Below are 19,157 nucleotides of genomic sequence, written 5' to 3'. Positions count from 1 at the left end.
CATGGGTGACCGGGCCTTTGGCTCGGCAGCTCCACGCCTATGGAACAGTCTCCCTGACCACCTAAGGGCAACACAGACACTGGTCTCTTTTAAAACTGGCCTAAAAACCTTTTTATTCAGAAAGGCCTTTCTGACCTAAATCACTGTCGGTTATTTCTTTTGTGTTTCTGTTCATTCACTGTTTTTTTTTTATGCTTACTAGTTATTTTATTTTATTATAGTTTGTTTTAATTATGTTTTAACTATGTTTTTTACTATTTACTGGCTCTGTGGCACTCTGAGATTTTTTTAATGAAAAGTGCGTTATAAATAAAATGCATTATTATTATTATTATGTGCACACACACACACACGACTCTGCCAATTTTATTTTTATACCAGCTCAAAGGATGTGAAACTTAGGTTAAAGCTGCAGAGAGAGTGGGACTTTCACTCTAGGTTTCAGTAGATTGACCTAAATACTGCAGTCAGAGACTTGGCCATATATGGATTGTTCTTTTGTAACACTGCAGTAAAAGGAAAGGAAGCTTACGTTATATTGCTCTTTGTTTTATATCCTCACTGAGACACTGAGACATGTAAAGCTCACTACACCTCCTGCAGTACAACTCTCTTGCAAAGCTTTGCATTATGATCTAAAATTTGTATCCAGTATAAATATGGGATTGTAACAATATATAACACAGTATATCATTTTTTTTCTTCATATAATTACAAAAGAATGTGATTTAAATGCAGTTCAAGATGCTGTGATAGTAATTATTATTTGTCTGGAGTTTAGGGCATTATCAGTTAACTAATTAACTACTTGACAGGGGTTGTGGAGGCAGCGTTTATAGCTTAGCACACTGTGTGTGTGTGTGTGTGTGTGTGCGTGTGCGTGTGTGTGTGACACTTTCTAACAACATCTACAGTGCAACTTCAAGATTTTGTTTTGGGTGAAATGTTTGTGGTTTGTTACTACATATCACAGATTCAACGTATTTTTGGGGTCGGAATATGCAGTCACTCCTAATTAGATTGACAGCTCTTTTAATACATATACTCACTCTAGACAACAGTTATAAATGATTTCAGCTGTAATTAGAGAAAGAAATATCATTACGACAAACTGTTCAATTATATATTTAAATGTGCTTTTAATTTATAAGAGCATAAAACATTTTAGATTGCTCCTTTGAAGTCATCTGTCTCAACAGTTTGAATGAGGGCCATGTCTTTGCGTAAATGCTCACTTCTACCTTTTGTAAAGTCCTTGTACTGATGTTTTTTCTTATCACTCACTCTAATCACTTCAGTCAATACAATGAGATCTTGCAATCAGTGTCTGTGTCACTGCAGGCTCTGATGTCTGCATTGTCGACTTCTTCTTTTTTACACGACTGCTCGAGCTATTGTATTGTGCCGGAGCATATTCTTCATTCGTCATCTTATTACAGCAACTATTGCCCTGTGTAGTCTGCAGATTAATGTATTCTTATTGACTGTGCTTGCAATGCACCTTAATACAATGTGACAATTTAAATCCATGTTGTGTGGGAAACAGTTGAGCCAGATTCAAATCATCGCACCGATCTGCCAGTCATACCGGTTATACTTCTCATCCCTTGACCCTTATTTGTGTGTATATATATATATACGTATATTTATTCATGTTGTGCATGGTGTTCATTTTGATGCTGGTTCCACATTCAGATTTGTGTTGCTGTCGAATATGAAATCCATGTGAATCCCTGGTGAGAAGAACAACCAAATGGGATTTGCAAACAGGAAACTGGAAGGATGACTTACAGCTTTCCTCTTGTCTAAACTCACAGTACAGAGAAAACAGTCCCTGTGAGACTCTGTCTCTGATTGTCCCCCGTCTCTATCTCTCTGTGCTCCCCCGTCTATTTATCTCTCACCCTCGCTCTCCGTCTCTGAGCAGCAAGTGCAAAGAGTGAGCACAGCAGAGGGGAGTGTTGTAACAGTTGATTTTCCCTGCCTGTTGAGTGTATGCTACTTGAGTACTTGAACTCATCTGCATGTTTATTAACTAGTGCTGCTAATCACATCTAGAGGAGATTTTCTCCTCCCGAGGAAACGATTGCGAGGAAAATGTTTTGCCTGCACGTAAACGCGGTTAACTTCTACCCGTAGACTGCCTCCTAGGTAAGGTGTTTTATAAATGAGCCGTATGAGCAAAGTAGTTGACGTGTCTGTGATGTTGTGATGGCTTCTCTTGAGGCCTTGTGTAGTGTGCCTACAGCAGAGCAAGCACAGCTTTACCAGCCCACTACTGTCTGAGATAACAACGCCACAGAGGCACAGGCAAACACGTACTGTATGTGCACATACACACACACACGAGCTGCACCACTGCTCAAGGCCAAGTTATTTTGCTCTTCCTCTTTTCTGTGAGGTAGAGCAAAAGCTATTTCTAAAGTATTTTCTTGTAAGGAGGTGTTTATGGGTGACCGTGGGTGCTCTCTGCATCCATCTTGGAGTGTTATTTCATCCTTTTTTTTTGTACTAAATGCATTGGACAATATATGTAGTAAAAACAAAAAAAGGAGCTACTTTCTCTATCCCTCCTAAAAAATAGCCCAAACATAGAAACTTTACAACGTGTATATATTAATAGCGACATTCCCCGAAAGCCTGGATGAGTCGTCAGTAAAGGCCCTGTGCAGAGCGCTTTGTCATCCTGGAACGTGACCAGAGATATTTTAGTCACAGCGTAGCTCCGCACAAGGAGATCGCATCGGCACATAAAGAGCCCACTAACAGAAAAGGAAACGTCAACGTTGATTCTGGAGGCTGCAGATACTGGTAGGATAGCAGCCACAACTGAAACTTACGATGTTGCCAGATTGTGGAAGACTGAGTTACTCTATTGTGCATTTCTTTTCTGACAAGGGTTTTATTGCAAGGGTTTGATTTCCCTGCAGAATAGGAAACTCCACCTCATTTTGGGAAGTAACCGGGTCATGGGAGGACCGCATACTCCTGTAGAGGCTCATCACAGAAGTATCTGTGACTCAGCAGTTGTCAAGGACCCTAGCAGTCGATATAAATGTATGCAAAGATAACAGACTTTCCTCTCCCGTTGCGCTCTCTTCCCTCTCTCAGTGTGTGCTTCAGGCTGGTCCACTTTCGCTCATTTGCAGATTTATTTCTGTGAACTCACGGTCCCAGAGTTTTTAGATAAGATTGCACTTGATTTGTCTTTATTGAGTGTCAGTGTGTTAAAAATAAGGGTAACAGCTCACAGGGGTCATATCAATCTCAAAACGTGAGAGCAGGCTGGCTGACTGCAAAATATTCTCCCCAAGACACGACACACAAAACTGTCGTCCTACTCACAAACACGCCCTGCCTCGTTTTCCTTGTTTCTCTCTTTGAGAGAGAGAAAGCTCTTTTCTATTCTCTTTTATGTATTTTTCTCTGTCTGTCTCTGGCTGTTTTGTCCTGTCTCCACTAGTCAATCTTTCACTCACAAAGTCACCAAATCACTATATCTCCCCCTCAAACACACTCACCAGCAGCACCAACTTATTCTGTCACTCTCATATCACCGCAGACTATCTCACTCACCATCATGCTCAAGAAAACAGGAACTCTTATTTTTGCTCTCCTCCCCCTATTCTTTTTTTCCGCTCTACCCTCAGCTTGTCTTGCTTTTCCGACTCACACCTTATCTGCCCTTTCCATTTTCTATCGGCTTAGCTCAGTGACGGAGCCTGTCTGTCACCACGGAATGTATCCCCCCCAGCTGAAGGCAATGCGTCATGCATAGTGAAAGCCGTTTGAGCCTGTCACAGCCTGTCCCATCCAAGAGGGTTCACCATAACACTTTGCACCACAACAACTTGCTCCAATGTAAACCCGGAAAGACCTTGCATAATAAAGGTAGATCTCAAAAACCCTTTTTTGCCTTCATCCCTGTGCAGTTTCAGCATAATTTCAACCTTGGTGCCTCTCTCTACTGTTCTGACAAGTGGTGGGCAGAAAATAAAGACAATAGCAGGGATATGGTGGTAGGAGGAGACAAAGAAACAGACTTAAGAGGAGGTAGGAGGTGATAAAGACAGGAAGAGTGATCTGATTTTTAGTAGAGAAAGAGTTGGATGAAAGTGGAGGACAATGAACGCCGATAGCGGACAGAAAGATTTTCAAAAACTCTTTGGTAAAAAAGAGGAGGAAAGAGACAAAGATGGATGTGTTTTAGATAAAGATGAGTGTAGAGAGGAACTTAAAGGGAAGAAACAGAGGGAGAGACAGAAGCTGGCTCAACGATGAATGGTTTGATGGGATAGACCACAGGATCAAAATGATATTAATTACCAAGTACAACAATGTCCAGGATGTTTTCTTGAGTTTCATATCAACGGACCTCTCAATTCAAACTGTAGTCAAAACAAAGACTAACCTGAAATGTGAGAACCAATAACAATAAGAGCAATGATCAGAAAGGGAGATATTGAAAAGCACAGGAGACAGACACCGGAGACGGATTGTGGAGGGAAAGCAGCCAAGACAAAATTCTGCACAGCTTTAGCGCTCTGATGACAATCTCCTCTCTGTTGTGTTATTGCAGGAGCCTCTCAAGGCTTCGGTGTCAGCACATTCAAACTGCACTCTGCACCGTGATGGTGGTAGGCTATCTCAAAATGTCCTGAGCCTTGCAGCAGTAATGCTAGGCTATTAGAGTTAACTGCTGACCTGTAGGAACGAACATCGACAGCGTCTCACTAGGCTCTGTGGGAAATGTTATACCTTCAGTCTACTGAATGGAGGTTTTTTTTGGCTGTTGTATAACCATAAATGATTGATTTTGGGTGTCAAGTGGGGAAAAATGTATCAGAAATTATCATCATGTGTCTTCAGAAAATGCGACAAAGCTGTGGATGCTCAGTACATGTGTAGATGCAAGGAATGCATGCGCACACTGAGACAACGCCTTTGTCTCCCAATGAAGCAGCTCACTAAGCTGTCACTGGCCGGTGCTGAGTCACTTTATTTCAATTGAGAGCGAGCGAGCAGCCAGTCGGCCTCTCCCCTCAGCCCCTCTGCTCGAGCGGGCCCTGCAGCAGAGAGGGGTGCGCACCTCGACAGGGTAATAACTGCAGACACACAGAATATCAAGCATAATTGCAATGTCGTTTGTCATTTGTCAAAAGTTTACCCGGCTGACATTTTCTAGGTGTTATGTGGAAGACGAGGCTGATTTCGATGAAACTCTTCGAAAGGTCATGTTCAAACCGAGCCGGGCTCCACGCTGACTTTCACTTTCATTGCCAAGTGGCACGCAGCGCTAGACTGACTTTAAAACGGGTAGAGCTTCACATGCAGTGGGGAATCAAACCCCTGGGATTTGTCTCTGTCTCTTTTTCATTGTACTGTATGGAGACAGGGTTAACTGTGCTTTTTTTTCATTTTCTACAGAGTGGGTGCGGATGAAGAAGAAAATCCAGAGGACCTTTCTTTTGAGGTAAAAACACTTTATTGTCACGATTCAGTAATCCATGTTTTATCCACTCTTTTTCTCGTTTATTGCTGCAGCCTTTGTCCCCTCTGGCATTGAACTGTATTTGAATATGCAGTGCCACAACTATCTAGAGTTTTATATGCTAATTCCCACAATATGAATTGAAGAATTACAGATGTCAGTAGAAAACAGCTGTCAAGGCTTCAAAGATACAATAACCAGTAATACAATTATCTTTATAATAATATCTCTGTAGACAGCTAAAAAATAAAACTTTGCAGCTTTGTTTGCTTTCCAGATTAGCAGATGGAAGCCCAACAGCTTTTAATCACTCATTCACAATCCTTGACATAAATTACATTGACTTTTACGTTTACGTGCACCAAATATCAAAGTCTTTGCCCTTATTCCGAAAAAGATAATATTCCTAATAAGCTCTTTACATGGCTGATGAAAATAAATAATCCACTAATATTCTCGTTTACATATAGCCATATTCTGATTAACTTAAACAACCCCATACTGCGTCCTCGTCACCGAGGCCAGTGCGTCCCAAGTTAACGCCAATCTCAGCTGTGTGACAGGGGTTGACGCCCTAACATGTCGTTTATCACGTCAAAATATGGAAAAGTGGAACGGCAGGAGATGTTGTGCCAGCTTGTTTAACTGTGAGAACAGAGTCTCCCTCTTTCATTTCTTCAACGGAATATGATGTTTACCTGAGCCATGTCAAATCCTGAATATTGTCACAATAGTGGAATATAAGTGTACATGTCAACGTATAGCCATTGTTGTTTACAAAGTGTTTCTACATAATGTATTCAGGATCTTGTGCTGTAAGCTGTGCTTTCTGCTTAGTTGCCAGCTCTCCCCACTGGAGGGAACTCAACAAAGTGAGAGAGGCTCGATCCCATTCGAAGACAATGAAACTTCATTTGGTTAAGAGCTATTTTTAATTACCGCTAAAGTGCTGCAGGGCTGTACTGCGTCACATTCTGAGTCTGTATGTGCTTGACTACTAGTACAGAGTATTTTTGCACACACTGGTACATTACAGGGACAACAATATGCAGCATATCTAAACCTACTGTGCACAGCAAGGATTTACAGTATATATCCTGCCATCCTCTTCCACGGACACATAAAGCTTCTACCCTTTAATCTAGGCTCTGTTGTTTATTTTATGACTGCATGCCATCAAAGCGGAGAAGAGGTTCAAGAGGAGAAATGCACTTTTTGCTTCCTGCTAAATGACAGTCTGTAGTGCATACTTGCCGGCACACAGGCACTTCTGAGTGCATTTTTTGTCGTGCACTCACCCCTCCCACCTTTCCGCCAGTGCTTCCCAGCAGCTCTCCATCTCCTCTCATGTATCTTCTTATTTGACCTGGCTTATCTGCACACTGTGAATGGGACATGGTCTGGGCAGCTCCCTGGCATTATGAGGCCAGAGGGGCAGACTAAATAGGCAGCGTGGCAGGTAAGGCTGGAAGGGGATCTCAGGGGACAGGTGAGGCCAAGTCTCTGGCCCTTTCTTATGGAAATGGTTAGATGTAACCTTGCCCAAAATGAGAGTCCGCACAGGCACTGCTGGGGGCGTGTTCTTACTGTAGCAAGAAGGGACCTCTTGGGGCTCTGCCATTTTTTCGAACAAGATTTTCCTATTGAAGCACAGGGCCCTTGGTCCCACTTGTCAAAGCTGAGGTCATTGGATATGGCCCCGCTGACTATCCAGGGGTGCAGGCTTTCAACATTTCCATCAGGCAGCGCATGTAGTCACCCCCGAGGGTCCTAATGTGTCAATGAGTAACAGTGGTTCTCTCATGGTCTACAGGTTGCTACAGGGGGGCCAGACACGTCAGGAGGCCTGTGGCACCGTCTGGACTACAAGTATCCTTTCACTGCTTTCTTCTCACATCTGCTCAAACTCACAATGGTTAATGCACTGGTCTGTCGAGTGATACCATACAGTGAGTACAAGGGAAACTAGCAGAGTGATTCATTTCAGGGAAGGTGAAGAAAGACCCTTATGTACTATGATGGCAGAACAAACAGGAAGTTCATGAATTGCTTCAGGTGCGTGGTGGGTCTATGGTCACATATTTGAGAGATATTTTGACATTTTTGGAAAAAAGTTACCACAAGTTTCCAGCATAAAGGAAGCGGCAATCCTGGCTATGTTCACAAGTAAGTTTCACACAATATCAAAGTGCATAAAAAGACAACATGAGGTTTAACAGGGGGTATAACCACAACCTGATTTAGTTAGCTTTGGACAGAGTCATGCTGGCTGTTTCCCCTGTTACCAGTCTATATGCCCAGCCAAGCTAACAAGCTGCTAGCTGCAGCCTTATGTTTACCCTACAGACGTGTAAGTAATATTGATATTTTCATCTAACTTGCAGCAGTAAACAAAATTACTTGAATTTACTTGCTGTCGACTACATGGTGAGCTGGAATCCTGTATGCGAATGTATTTAAATAATTTCGGCAGTAAGAAAACAGTCCTGTCCTCTGCAGCTGAATTTCATGCAGACGTCATTAAGTTTAAGCTAATCTAATTTGACCACTTAATGGCCTCATGACCTGGCCCGGTGCTCAGTGGGAGCACATCATTTTATTTTATGGACTCTTATCTCCGCTGCACAACAATGAAAGCGAGTCTGCTAGCACATTAACTTTGAGTATTCGTTTTATGCATGGCTGTGTTAATATTTGATATTAGATTTTTTTTGTTTTTGAGAAGTGCATTTAAAGTGAGTAACTGTTAGGGGACATATATGATTTGACAGTGTTGGTAGATCAATAACCACTCACTTTGGTTTGGAAAAACTGCAAGAGAGCAGGTTTAGCACTGTTTTAGGCAAAATGGAGCTGTTTATGGAAAGAAATACCTTCTGTGGCGACGAGACAGTCTTGGGTCAACCAGTTGTCCTAAAAATCTAAATCTCGTAGCTGCTCTTCATAGTTGTAGCTGTTCACAACAAAGGCTCCTATCGCGTGAGAAACAAGCGGCATACTTTGGCTTGTTGATCCATGTTATTGCAGTCAGTTTTCTCTGACATAATAACAGTAACTGTTTATATCTGTATTAACGCGGCTCCTCTAGATTGTTCTTTGCATGTCCTCTCAAATTCAATCAACAGGGAAGATCTGTTAACACTACCTTCAAGTGATTCTTAGTTATTGGAAAGGATCATTTCATACAGTAAATTGTTTCTTTGCTCTAATGGCTAACATTCTGAAGTGCTTTTTCATTGTTCCTTTGTGTTCTATTTGTGTGCTGCCGAAAAGCTTCATCACAACGTGATACTGCCACCACCCCCGTGTTTCACAGGATGGTGTTAGATGAGTGATAAACTCTGCCACGTATCCACCACGTTGTGCTTCACATTACAACTGAATACTTTTACACTCATCTAGGGAAATCATTGAAAATGTGTTCATATTTTGAGCTTTACATTTTTTGCTTTACTTTTGATTTAGTTTGAACAAAAACACTCATGGATTACATTATAGATTGCTCTGTAAGGATTGGTGACCATGTCCCTGATCAAACACATTTTAAATTCAGACTGTTAAACCACTAAATGCAGAAGTTGTGAAATCCCTGTAAAGCACAGAGCCGGATATTACCTCATGTCCTTCCTGATGCCCTTATTTTTTTTGTTATTACTTTACTTTTACATTACTTTTGTTGTTAGTCTTAAATCTGCATGTAAATGTGTGTGTGAGAGAGAGTGAGAGAGAGAGAGAGAGAGAGAGAGAGAGAGAGAGAGAGAGAAGCTGTGAGTAGGATGAAAGGCACAGACCTGGCCATAGTTTCCTCTTGATGGAAAAGAAAATCGTATTATAGAGATGCTTTGATGTGGACCAGGTGAGAGCAGCCTCAGCCTGGAACCCGCTGCCAGGTAATTGAACCTCAGCTTGGCTTGCCGGTGTCTCATCCGAAAGACACTGCTGCTTCCTTAAACGTTTCCCTGTCAGCCTGGCTTCAAGGCACATTAGGACAAACATTTAACTCTTAAGCAGTGATTTTGATGGACATCAAAGCCTGTTTGATGTTTCCTGCTGAAGTGGTTTGCAGACTGTGGTTTCGGGGCTGGCAACCGCTGTTTTTGTTTTGAGTCTGGCTTCCCGCAGGTCACCCGGGGTGGCTGCATTATGCGGTTGGCTCGGTCTGTGAGTCTGTGGTTGTGACTCGGGAGTTAAATCTCTTGTGTTCCCTATATTTATGTTATTATATAATATACCACAGTAGCAAGGCATAAACAATGCTGTCAGATAAATATAGTGAGATATAAAGTACAATATTTTTCTCTCTCTGAAATGTAGTAGAGTAGATGTATTAAGTGGTGTAAAGAGATAAAACTAGATCCATCCTTGGTTATTGTGAGATGAGTTTTTTGTACAGCCACCAACAAGTTCTAAAGGTATTCTTAGACATTTTTGGAAATAAGAAGAAAGGAAAAGATAAATAAATGTCAAACTATTTGTTTTTAACGTGGGAATATGGTCGCAGCCAAAGAATATTCTTAGATTAGAAATAATTACATTCTCCATGTTATAAAATACGATTAAACAAGATGATTTTACCTATTATAATCTATATCTGTATCAATCTATTTATCGCTCAGCCATTGAATAGTTGAGGTTAGGAAAAGGTGACGTGTGGTATATTTAGGTAGGGAATGGTGCTTGCTGCGATGATGGCTGAGGCAGCAGTTGGGTTTCTACCCCCACACAACTACTCAGCACTTTCACACACACACACACACACACACACACACACAACCTGACATGCTTGTGGAGCAGAAAGCCGCTCTAGCAGTTATAATTACCATCGCTGTCTAGTGTTATGCCAGCGTGGAACAAGAGGACACCATGCCGACAAGACGACAACTCATTCCTGCAGGTCCCTCGGAAGTCATTATTCCCCCCTTTTCTACCTCTTCATCCTTCATCCCTGTGCTCGTTCTCTGTCCCTCATTTGAGATATTTATAAATAAATCCTTTTTGCTGGCAGAAGAGGGCCCATAATTCCCACCTCTTGCATTTTGCTGATAACGACACCGGAATATAAGAATTGGTGCCAAATAACATATTAGATAATTTCCCTCTGCTCTTTGTTTTATGTGCTTATGCCAGGGGATTGTGTACTTCCGTGCTGCCTAAGTACCACATTATTAAATTATAGACTCTGAGGTACAAAGGTTGCTTTTGTACAGAAATCATAACATTGGTAAACATTGGTTTGTCTTTTTCCGAGGCGCAATGAGAGCAAAGTGTGACCGCCTGCCGAAGGGCAATTATTATCAGAACTTTTTTTCAGCTTAAAGCTAGTTTGTGTGCCGTCATTTGTAAGGGTCTGTAATGGAGAGGACACAGAGTCAAGTGTATCACAAGATCGGCTGTCACCTATCTACTGTGCAGACATGTGGCCTGAGAAGAGGCGTTAGACGGTACGATATGTCTTTGTTGTTATCAAGTTGCTACCTACCATCACAGCCCACAACCCCTCCATGAGACTTTACCACAACACATGACATCTGAAAAGGGCCCGTTCTACTCCAGCTCTCAACACTGATTAGAAATATGCTTGCCTGTACTGAATCAACACTTATATACACTAGCTGCCTCAAGTTTTAAACAAGTGCAAGAGTGACCCCTCTTGCGTTGATGCCTTTTTTTCTATGAGTAAATAATTTGCATCTCTGTCAAGCTCCCTGCAGTTCTGCACCCACTCCTGGAAAGTCTTTCTTTATTGCATATTTCATTGTGGGCTTTTATTTCTGAAGACAATTACCCAGCAGAAAAGAATTACTCACTCTAACCAATACTTTCTAACATAGTCGCTGTCCTGATTTGCCCTCCCACATCTGGGGCTAAACAATAAACATCCCCCTCAAAATCCTTTGGTCCCACCCATTTTTAACATACTTAGCTAAGTCAATACAATTGTCTTCTGAACCTTTATGAATTCTCTAAAACACGTCCGTGAAAGACAACTGCCACATTACACATATCTCACTAAATTGTCCCTAGTTAGATGCTCTTTGGTTCTGCTAAAATTAAAACTTGGTGGCCTGAAGCCAGATTTGGAAAAGGAAAAACAATTTTCCTCTCTGTCATTTACAGTCATTGACACTTGCACACCTTTGCCACTATGACTTAACAAGGTCACAGATATCTAAAGCCGGTGCTGACACATTGTGGCCCTCCCCTCACCGACTCACTGCCACAGTGGTGTGGGGTATTTGCCAGACTCTTCAGCCCCCATGTCCAGGAGGTAAGACTTCCCTTGTGTTAATACATACTGTAAACATCTTCAGAGAACAGAACAAAATTAAAGTTACTGCTTGTCATTCAGGACGAAGAGCAGCTGTGTGGGACTGAACCAGATGACTCCACCGCAGACTTGGAGAAAACGGAGAACCAGCTTGGATCTCTAGGAGGTGACTCTGGATCGGCGCACCAGGAAGACCTGCTGGAGGGAGACCTGGGACTCGGCACTGCTCCTGCTCTCGCCAGGGATGCCTGACGCTCCAGGAGTCATCTACAAGCCAAGCTCATCAGACCGTGCTGCCCTGAGGCGAAGGCTCTGCCTCCCACAGTGAATGGGGTCACTGGCCAGGGCATCTGAGAGAAGCCGACCGGGAGTCGGCGTTACAATGGCTCCCGAAAAGGTCGCGCTCTCCCCTTGCGCTGACGTGCATGCAAAGACACACTCGCAGAGGGAGGAATTACGAGGGCCATTGCTCTCTTTCTGTAGCTCTGCTGATTATTTTCTTGGCTTGTTTTGCTCCAGTTTCAAGGAATGTAATTGCTGAAAAAGAATGATTCATTCTGCCTTTGAGTGCCTAATGTTTAACACAACCAACAGGAGGCAGAAACTGACCTCAGCGAACTTTTCACACAGCAAGCAAAATGATGATGCAACAGTTCTGGTGAAAATACAGCTTGTTAAGTCACACATTAATTGCCAGTGGAGTAGCTTCATGCTACTCGGAAGAATTGCTCTCGAATTGAAAGCTACTAAATTTCCCATAATCCGCTAAATGGTATTTTTCTGCCATCATTGCTTTGCTCTTCCCCAACTCCTTATTAAACTTATATTGCACTATGTTCTGCTATAATCCTTTTAACAGATTCAAAATGTATTCCACTGAATTTACATCCCCCCCTTCAGACTAAAATAATTCAAAATGCTAAAGTATATTAACAGCATTTGGCAGAGACCATTAACAAGTGAGGTTTCCCTCTGACTTCTCTAGAGATTGGACTTTGCTGCTTACTGAGTACATCATTATAAATCTCTTGGTCCCATTCCCCTTGTGTGAAGCAGGGTGTTGTGCACTGCACACATCTAATCTGTGAAGGTTAGGCTTTGTGAATATGAAGACTGTTAATACAGTCATTGTCCTTGAAGTGAAGGCTTTCCATTTTATGCTGTGAATGCATGGGTGCATTAATAGAACGCTCCTCCGTTTCAGTCCTCACTTGATGCAGAGAAGAAGCACACTGCTTTCTCCTTTGTTTGCAATGATGTTTGAATTCACTTTTGTTCTGAGCCAGAGACTGAGTGATAGCAACATAGCATCACGAGTCCTCAGATGGAGACGCTCGAGCTTTAATTCAATCCTTAAAGAAACAGTTACCCCCAAAAAAACACAATTATTTTTTGTTTAATTTCTCATTGTTGGTTTAATTCCGAGTACAATCGCACTAGTTTTGGTGTGATTTGCTGAGATTGGAAGCTATCAATATCAAAACATAAAAATTTGAAAACTCGACGGCAGTGTCTCTTTTCGGCATATGGCAGCTACTTCTGGTGAAGAAAAAAACCCACATTTTTAATGTTTTCACTGAGAAGTACTCACTGAAGTACGCCCACCAGCTACAGCATCTATCTCTGTGCAGGGAGAAGAAACTGCTCACGAGGGCTTACAACGTCTCTGTGTAACCTTGTTGAGCAAGAAAAGACGCTGCTTGTTGAGCTTTTCAAGTGTAATTTTTGGCCTTTTTTGAGCATCATGAACCAAATTCTACTGAGCTGTTTTCACTGAAGTGCAATCAAACCTCTAAACCTCAGCAAATCGTGTCAAAATCTGGATGGAGTTGAAGTGGAAATTCAGCTTTGTTTTTATGAAGTGTCCCTTTTAACTTTTAAATTTGTATTCAAGTGATTTGATATTAGTGTATTTCCCTTTTACAGCCAATTCTCTGACAACATTTACAGTATTTCTGACTACAATGAATAACATCTTTATGACACATACTTATTAAAAAGGTACCCTGTAGAGTGTTTCCCCACTAATAACATTATAGAGCAATGTCTTTAGGCGTGGGTGCCCGCTTTGTTTGCTCTCATGCCTGAGGACGCACATGCATGTGGATGACGGGACACACATTTCTGCTCATGGCTTCACAGTATTCCACGGATCTAAATCCCCAAGTAGAAGAAGTAAACCTTGCTGTTAACAATGCAGGTTTCATACTTGCTTTGCAATTGTTTTATAAGGAATGAAATGCACTCAACACGTTACGTAGACCTCAAGGATACACATGGTGTGTGTGTGGGTGAGAAACGCTGACTGTAAACAGAACCTCCACAGGGCGCCTTTAAGTTATAGCAACAAATGTGTGATGCTATTCCAGCACAATGGTTCTCAAATGGTGAGGGAAGGCACAGTGATGCATAATGCACTGAACTAAGGGATGCCTTGAAACATCTCATAAATATAAAGAACAAAATGATTACAAACCCTATATGTAATAAAGATACGTGTTAACAGCATATCATTTTTTTTGATACCACAATATCGATTAAAGCCAGCGGCTCGCCGAGTTGGATCCTGTTTTACTTTGCCTCATGCACCGGACTTTGAGAACCACTGGTCTAGTGCTTATGTTGTTGATCAGGATTTCGACATGTACTGTACAGCAGTGGGGGTCGTTCAACACAGATGCGTAAACTGTCTTGTTAACTGTGAACTTTACTCAATGTGCAATATTCCCAGATCACGTGTTTTTATAAGAGCAAGCAATTGTAAACATTTTGAAATGGTAGAACAGGCTGCTTACACCGACACTGAGAGAGACGCTCCAGCTCCAGAGCCATGACACATTGTCCATAGTGCATGAGATCATCCTACGAGGACTTGGTGACAGAAATCAAAACATCCTCTTTTTTTTTTAAAAACTAGAAATATCACTACTGCTGTTCTGATGTAGCCTAGTCATCACACCTCTACCTATGGCACATCAACAAACCAGTTTATTGATTGTCTCTGACTTAAACCAGATCTTACAAATAAACATTAGCAATGAGCTTTTTTTTTTTTTAATCAGTTCTGTTTTTTTTTTGTTTTTCTGTCATCAACTATTTTCACTTTTACAGACAGTATGGAGACTGAAAAAAAACTTTTTTTGTTAAGGTTTTGAACATTCAAAAATACCCTCAAAATATTCACTTTGAAGTGTCATCATAACAAGATACATGAATTATACAGTTGTAGTTTCGTTGTTGCAGCTTCACTAAGTCATTGTTCACAGGCCTGACATTGTCACATCCAATATTCCAGTATAAAAGAAGTGGTCCTTTCAAATTCCACAGCAGAGAGAAACATGATACATTCCAAATGTGGCCCGTGGAGCTCCTCCAACACGGAGTTAAAGTAAAGCTTTAATTCCACAATAAGAGGAAAACGGCACTCGATGCAAAAGGAACATTAAATTAAAAGGTCTTTGGTGGAGAGTAGGTTTTCACAGTTTGGAGTATGTCAGTAGTGATTTGCTCAAGTCCTTGGCCTCCCCGGCTGTTCTGACTCTTTCATACCCCAGAACAGACATGGCATGGTGACAGTAGTCCTCCACTTGTTTGATCTGTTGAATGCTGAGCACTGTCCTCCATGCACTGGCAGCCTGTGTGGCGTTCCTGGACGAGACTATGAATGGCTTAGAGGAGGAGCTGGAGCCACTGGTCATGTTCAGTGCAAATGACTCGATGTCGTGGTTGGAGGTGAGGTTGGCAAAGCGGTAGATGTTCCGCAAGGTCTTAACTGGGTTCTCGACCAGGTCCTCGTACCGCACTGCCATGTACTTCCCCTTCAGCCAGCTGGGTGGGTTTAAGGCAGTCCTCAAAGTCCTGGAGGTGCGGTCACAGATCACCTCCATGGCTCCTATGGAGTGGTAGTCTGCGCCATCCTTCTTGTTGGCTTTGTGACCAGGATCCACGAAAGGTATCCGGCGAAGTTTAGGATCCCTGCTGCGGACCACCTGTAAATTCTCCCGTATCAGGCCGTGTCTGGATTTGATCCTGGAGTTGGCCACTGCCCGCGGGTCTCTGACCAGGTGTATCACCTTCAAATCCAAGGATGGATCCTCCATGAGCGGGGCCAGCACGTTAACGTCCAAAATGCGCACCCCTTTAATGACTATGGTGCTATATTTGAGGCACTCCTCCTCCAACAGTCTAAGGCTTTGAGGGGGGCACTTTTTACACACCTTATCATCCACCATCCCCACCACCTCTTTCCTGTAGGCGGAGCAGAGGGGGTAGGAGCACACCACTTTATTGAGGGTGGCCCCAAATAGTCCCAGGGAGGTGAAATTCTTGCCCCCGGGGCTGTTGTAAAGTTGGAAAACAGACAGATCACAGCGGTACAAGGAGCTAAGCATGTCCCTGGCTGCCCCTTGTAAAGACACCGCGTCACCCGGGTACAGTTTCTGCCAGATGTGCCACATCGGCTCATACAAGAAGAACACTTCAGGGTTTTGGTTAAAGAGCTCCCCGAAAAAGGACGAGCCCGACCTCCAGGTGGTCAGAACATAGATGAGCTGTCTCTTTTTAGCCAAAGAGGGCCTGTACAGGAAGCGAATGTCGGATCTGCTTTGATATGTGGTGCTCCTCATCTGATGATTGCACTGCTGAGGCTCTTTAGTCCATTTATAATTGGCCAAGTTAAGCATAGTGAGGACCAGCAGTAAGAAGTAGGCCATAAATAACACGATCCTCTTCCTGCGGAGGACTTTCATCACGATCCCCGGCTGCGCTATTATCTTGGTATGATTCCTGTAGGTTTTAAGCTTCCTCCCAAAGAATGCATCCTTCTCCCAAGGCGCTGTCAACTTCAGTGGCTGATGGTATTGTTTGCCTCTCATCTGTGCCCTCGGAGAGTGGCTCTCACCACTGGACGAAGCTCCTTACATCGACCGTGCACCACCACGCTGCAGGATGTATACAGCCTATACTGGGACTTGATACCCACTTGAATAGCAGCTCATTAGGTTATATACTCGCCACCAATTTGAAAACACGATATCCCGGTTTCACTGCACTGCGCAATGTTCTTCATGGGAATGGATGAGACGAGCGCGTAAGTGGTCCACGGCGAGCGGTGATCCTGTGGGTGGTCAAAACAAAAAGGAAGAAGCCTTCATCATTGTAACAGACGCCCTTTTTGTCCATGTTCAGCGGAGGCATCCCTGCGCAGTTCCCGTCTGATGCATCCTTGTAAAAGGCAGCCTGCTAGGATTCAGGCATCGCAGACAATTTAAAAAAAAACTCACGATTTGACGCGCCTTTTTTTCCCGGAGCTCACATCATTCCGCATCTGCCGTAACGGATCAGTGAACGGCAAGTATCCACGGACACCGCGTTTAGTGCCAGAGTCCCTCGTTCTTCTCGCTGCTCTGCCCGTCCAACTAATACAAACTACACCGATTCAATCAGAATACGAGGGAGAGGGGCCCGCCCACAGAGGGGCTCTATTGGCCCGCGTGGCGGCGTCGTGCGTCAGCGAGCCGCGCCATTGGATCTGCTGCACGTCTGTCTCGCTGCAGGCTCGATTCTGGCTCCCACAGATCGCAGCAATGGTAGACTGTGGGAAATGATGATGCTGTTGTTGTGTTTCAGAGAGGCCTACCCCACTATCTGCACCCTTGTAACCATGCTCCACCCTTTTTTTTTAAGACATGCAGCTGCACACTATACCAGGTGCAAGTGCTGAATAGGGGTTTGACGGTTACTTGGCTAAAACGTCACAACCTCACTCATCCCCATTGTCTTTAAAATTCCCTCTTTTTTTTGTTTAGATTAGTCTGTTTTAAGTTGTTATTCTATAAAGAGCCCTGTCTTTACATTCATATTATGTATGTTCTCTTTATAGTGCAGAGAAGAATCAATATTTCAAATTAAATGCATTTGTTTCCCCCGCTACAGCCTCGAGAGGGTAATCCAGATCTATAGAAAAAGAAAACAGCTCCAAACCCTGAAGGGAAAATCCTATGATTAATTAAAAGTACAATATAAAGACTTCAAAGTGAATTATATTCCTATTAGAGTACCACAGGGATATTGTTTGAGATGAAAGATTAAAGTAAATAATTGAAAATCATCTACAACAGTAGATCTAAAATAAGATTGCAGTGGGTTTTTTTTTTGTCATGAATGTATTGTAAAAAGTCAGCAGCAGTGAGTGACACTCCTCTCGAGAGGAATCGGCTGAGTTGTGACATCTGACAGCTGTTCCCGAGGAACTGACAGGTCCTGGGAAGCTGTAAGGCCATGTGTTTGAACAGAGGAAACTACATGCTCTGCAGATTGAAAATCATCTTTCCTAAGAGGCTTGCCAGTTTGGGATTACAGCTCGGCACAATTGAACGGCACAAAACGACGGAGTGAAAGGGGTTAGGCCCTTTGACCCCTGATGAGCAATCTACGGCCCTATCATATTCAGATCGGGATTCAATTATTTTACAGTAATGTTTGATGATTTTATTGTGACCATAGTGCATTTATTTTTAGATATCTTGTAACTCCAACATCTTCTTAGCTGAAACATATGATTATATGGTCATACAAAACAGTGTAGACTTGTTGTTTTTCCAGAGATCTGCTACAACTGAAGCTGTGTGCTTTTTTGAAAACAGCTTGGATATAGGTTGGATTATGGAACTATGCAGTGAATAATGACTGTTAAGTGCACCATGACGTATACCCAATATGTACTCATTTTTGTATTACTCATCCAACACATAGAAGAATAACCTTAGTGCAGACTGCCCTCTGCTGGAGCATGTTCTTTCCAATCGAGACAAAAGAAACAGACATTTCTCTCTTTTGACCTAAAAATAATAGACATAACAGCAACTTTTTACATTTCCAAAACATAATTTATGTAAATTATCAATTGTATCGACATTTAGGCCGATTGAAAAAACTGATGTAACTAATGTAGTTTTGCTGTATTTATTCTAGAGTATGTATTTGATATCTTTTTTATATAAAGCGTTTTAGAAAACTGTTAATGGTTCAGACTTTCTGTCACAGTTTGTTTTCTTCTTCTTGTCTCATTAGTTTGTGATTGCTTATTGAAAATCTGATAATCTGAAAAACAGGGATGCAAATATTACAATTAATGCTGGATTCAGTGTCAGGTTCATATTGTACAAGCTGGCTCACTGTCACACTGCCATGGCTAATTGGGACACTTGAGCAGAGCCGTTGTTATTAGTAACACCTGTGTAATGTTACAAGTCCTCTGTGAAAAAGGTATGATATGATATAATAATTATAAGGACATTACACCTTACTGTATGTACACATTACAGGCACACACAATCCTGCACAGTCCATAGGAGTATGTTTTTCATTTGTCACATCGGATGATCATATCTACCTTGA

The 19,157-nt window shown here is 42.4% G+C and overlaps 2 protein-coding genes across 2 annotated transcripts in view; one reads left to right on the top strand and one right to left on the bottom strand.

Annotated features, from left to right (window-relative positions):
• The window catches only part of LOC142937330 (sodium/hydrogen exchanger 9-like), a 53,368-nt gene extending 38,548 nt beyond the window's left edge, over nt 1-14,820 (top strand). Inside the window, exons 13-16 of the mRNA XM_076080178.1 lie at nt 5,428-5,473; nt 7,305-7,360; nt 11,657-11,759; nt 11,841-14,820. Coding sequence (XP_075936293.1) covers nt 5,428-5,473; nt 7,305-7,360; nt 11,657-11,759; nt 11,841-12,011 — 376 coding nt within the window. The 3' untranslated portion in view covers nt 12,012-14,820. The remainder of the gene's footprint in view (nt 1-5,427; nt 5,474-7,304; nt 7,361-11,656; nt 11,760-11,840) is intronic.
• On the bottom strand, nt 13,140-17,283 carry chst2b (carbohydrate (N-acetylglucosamine-6-O) sulfotransferase 2b). The gene is made up of 2 exons (XM_076080179.1): nt 17,042-17,283; nt 13,140-16,875 (listed from the first exon to the last, which is right to left on the bottom strand). The coding sequence occupies exon 2, from the start codon at nt 16,631-16,633 to the stop codon at nt 15,236-15,238; it is 1,398 nt and encodes a 465-aa protein (XP_075936294.1). The 5' UTR covers nt 16,634-16,875; nt 17,042-17,283; the 3' UTR covers nt 13,140-15,235.
• Between the last annotated feature and the right edge of the window lie 1,874 nt (nt 17,284-19,157).

The sequence above is a fragment of the Anarhichas minor genome, unplaced genomic scaffold (genome assembly GCF_050575085.1).
Source record: "Anarhichas minor isolate MPS153535 unplaced genomic scaffold, ASM5057508v1 ptg000074l, whole genome shotgun sequence".
In the NCBI taxonomy this organism is placed as follows: domain Eukaryota; kingdom Metazoa; phylum Chordata; class Actinopteri; order Perciformes; family Anarhichadidae; genus Anarhichas; species Anarhichas minor.
This window is presented reverse-complemented; position numbering and strand designations above follow the sequence as displayed.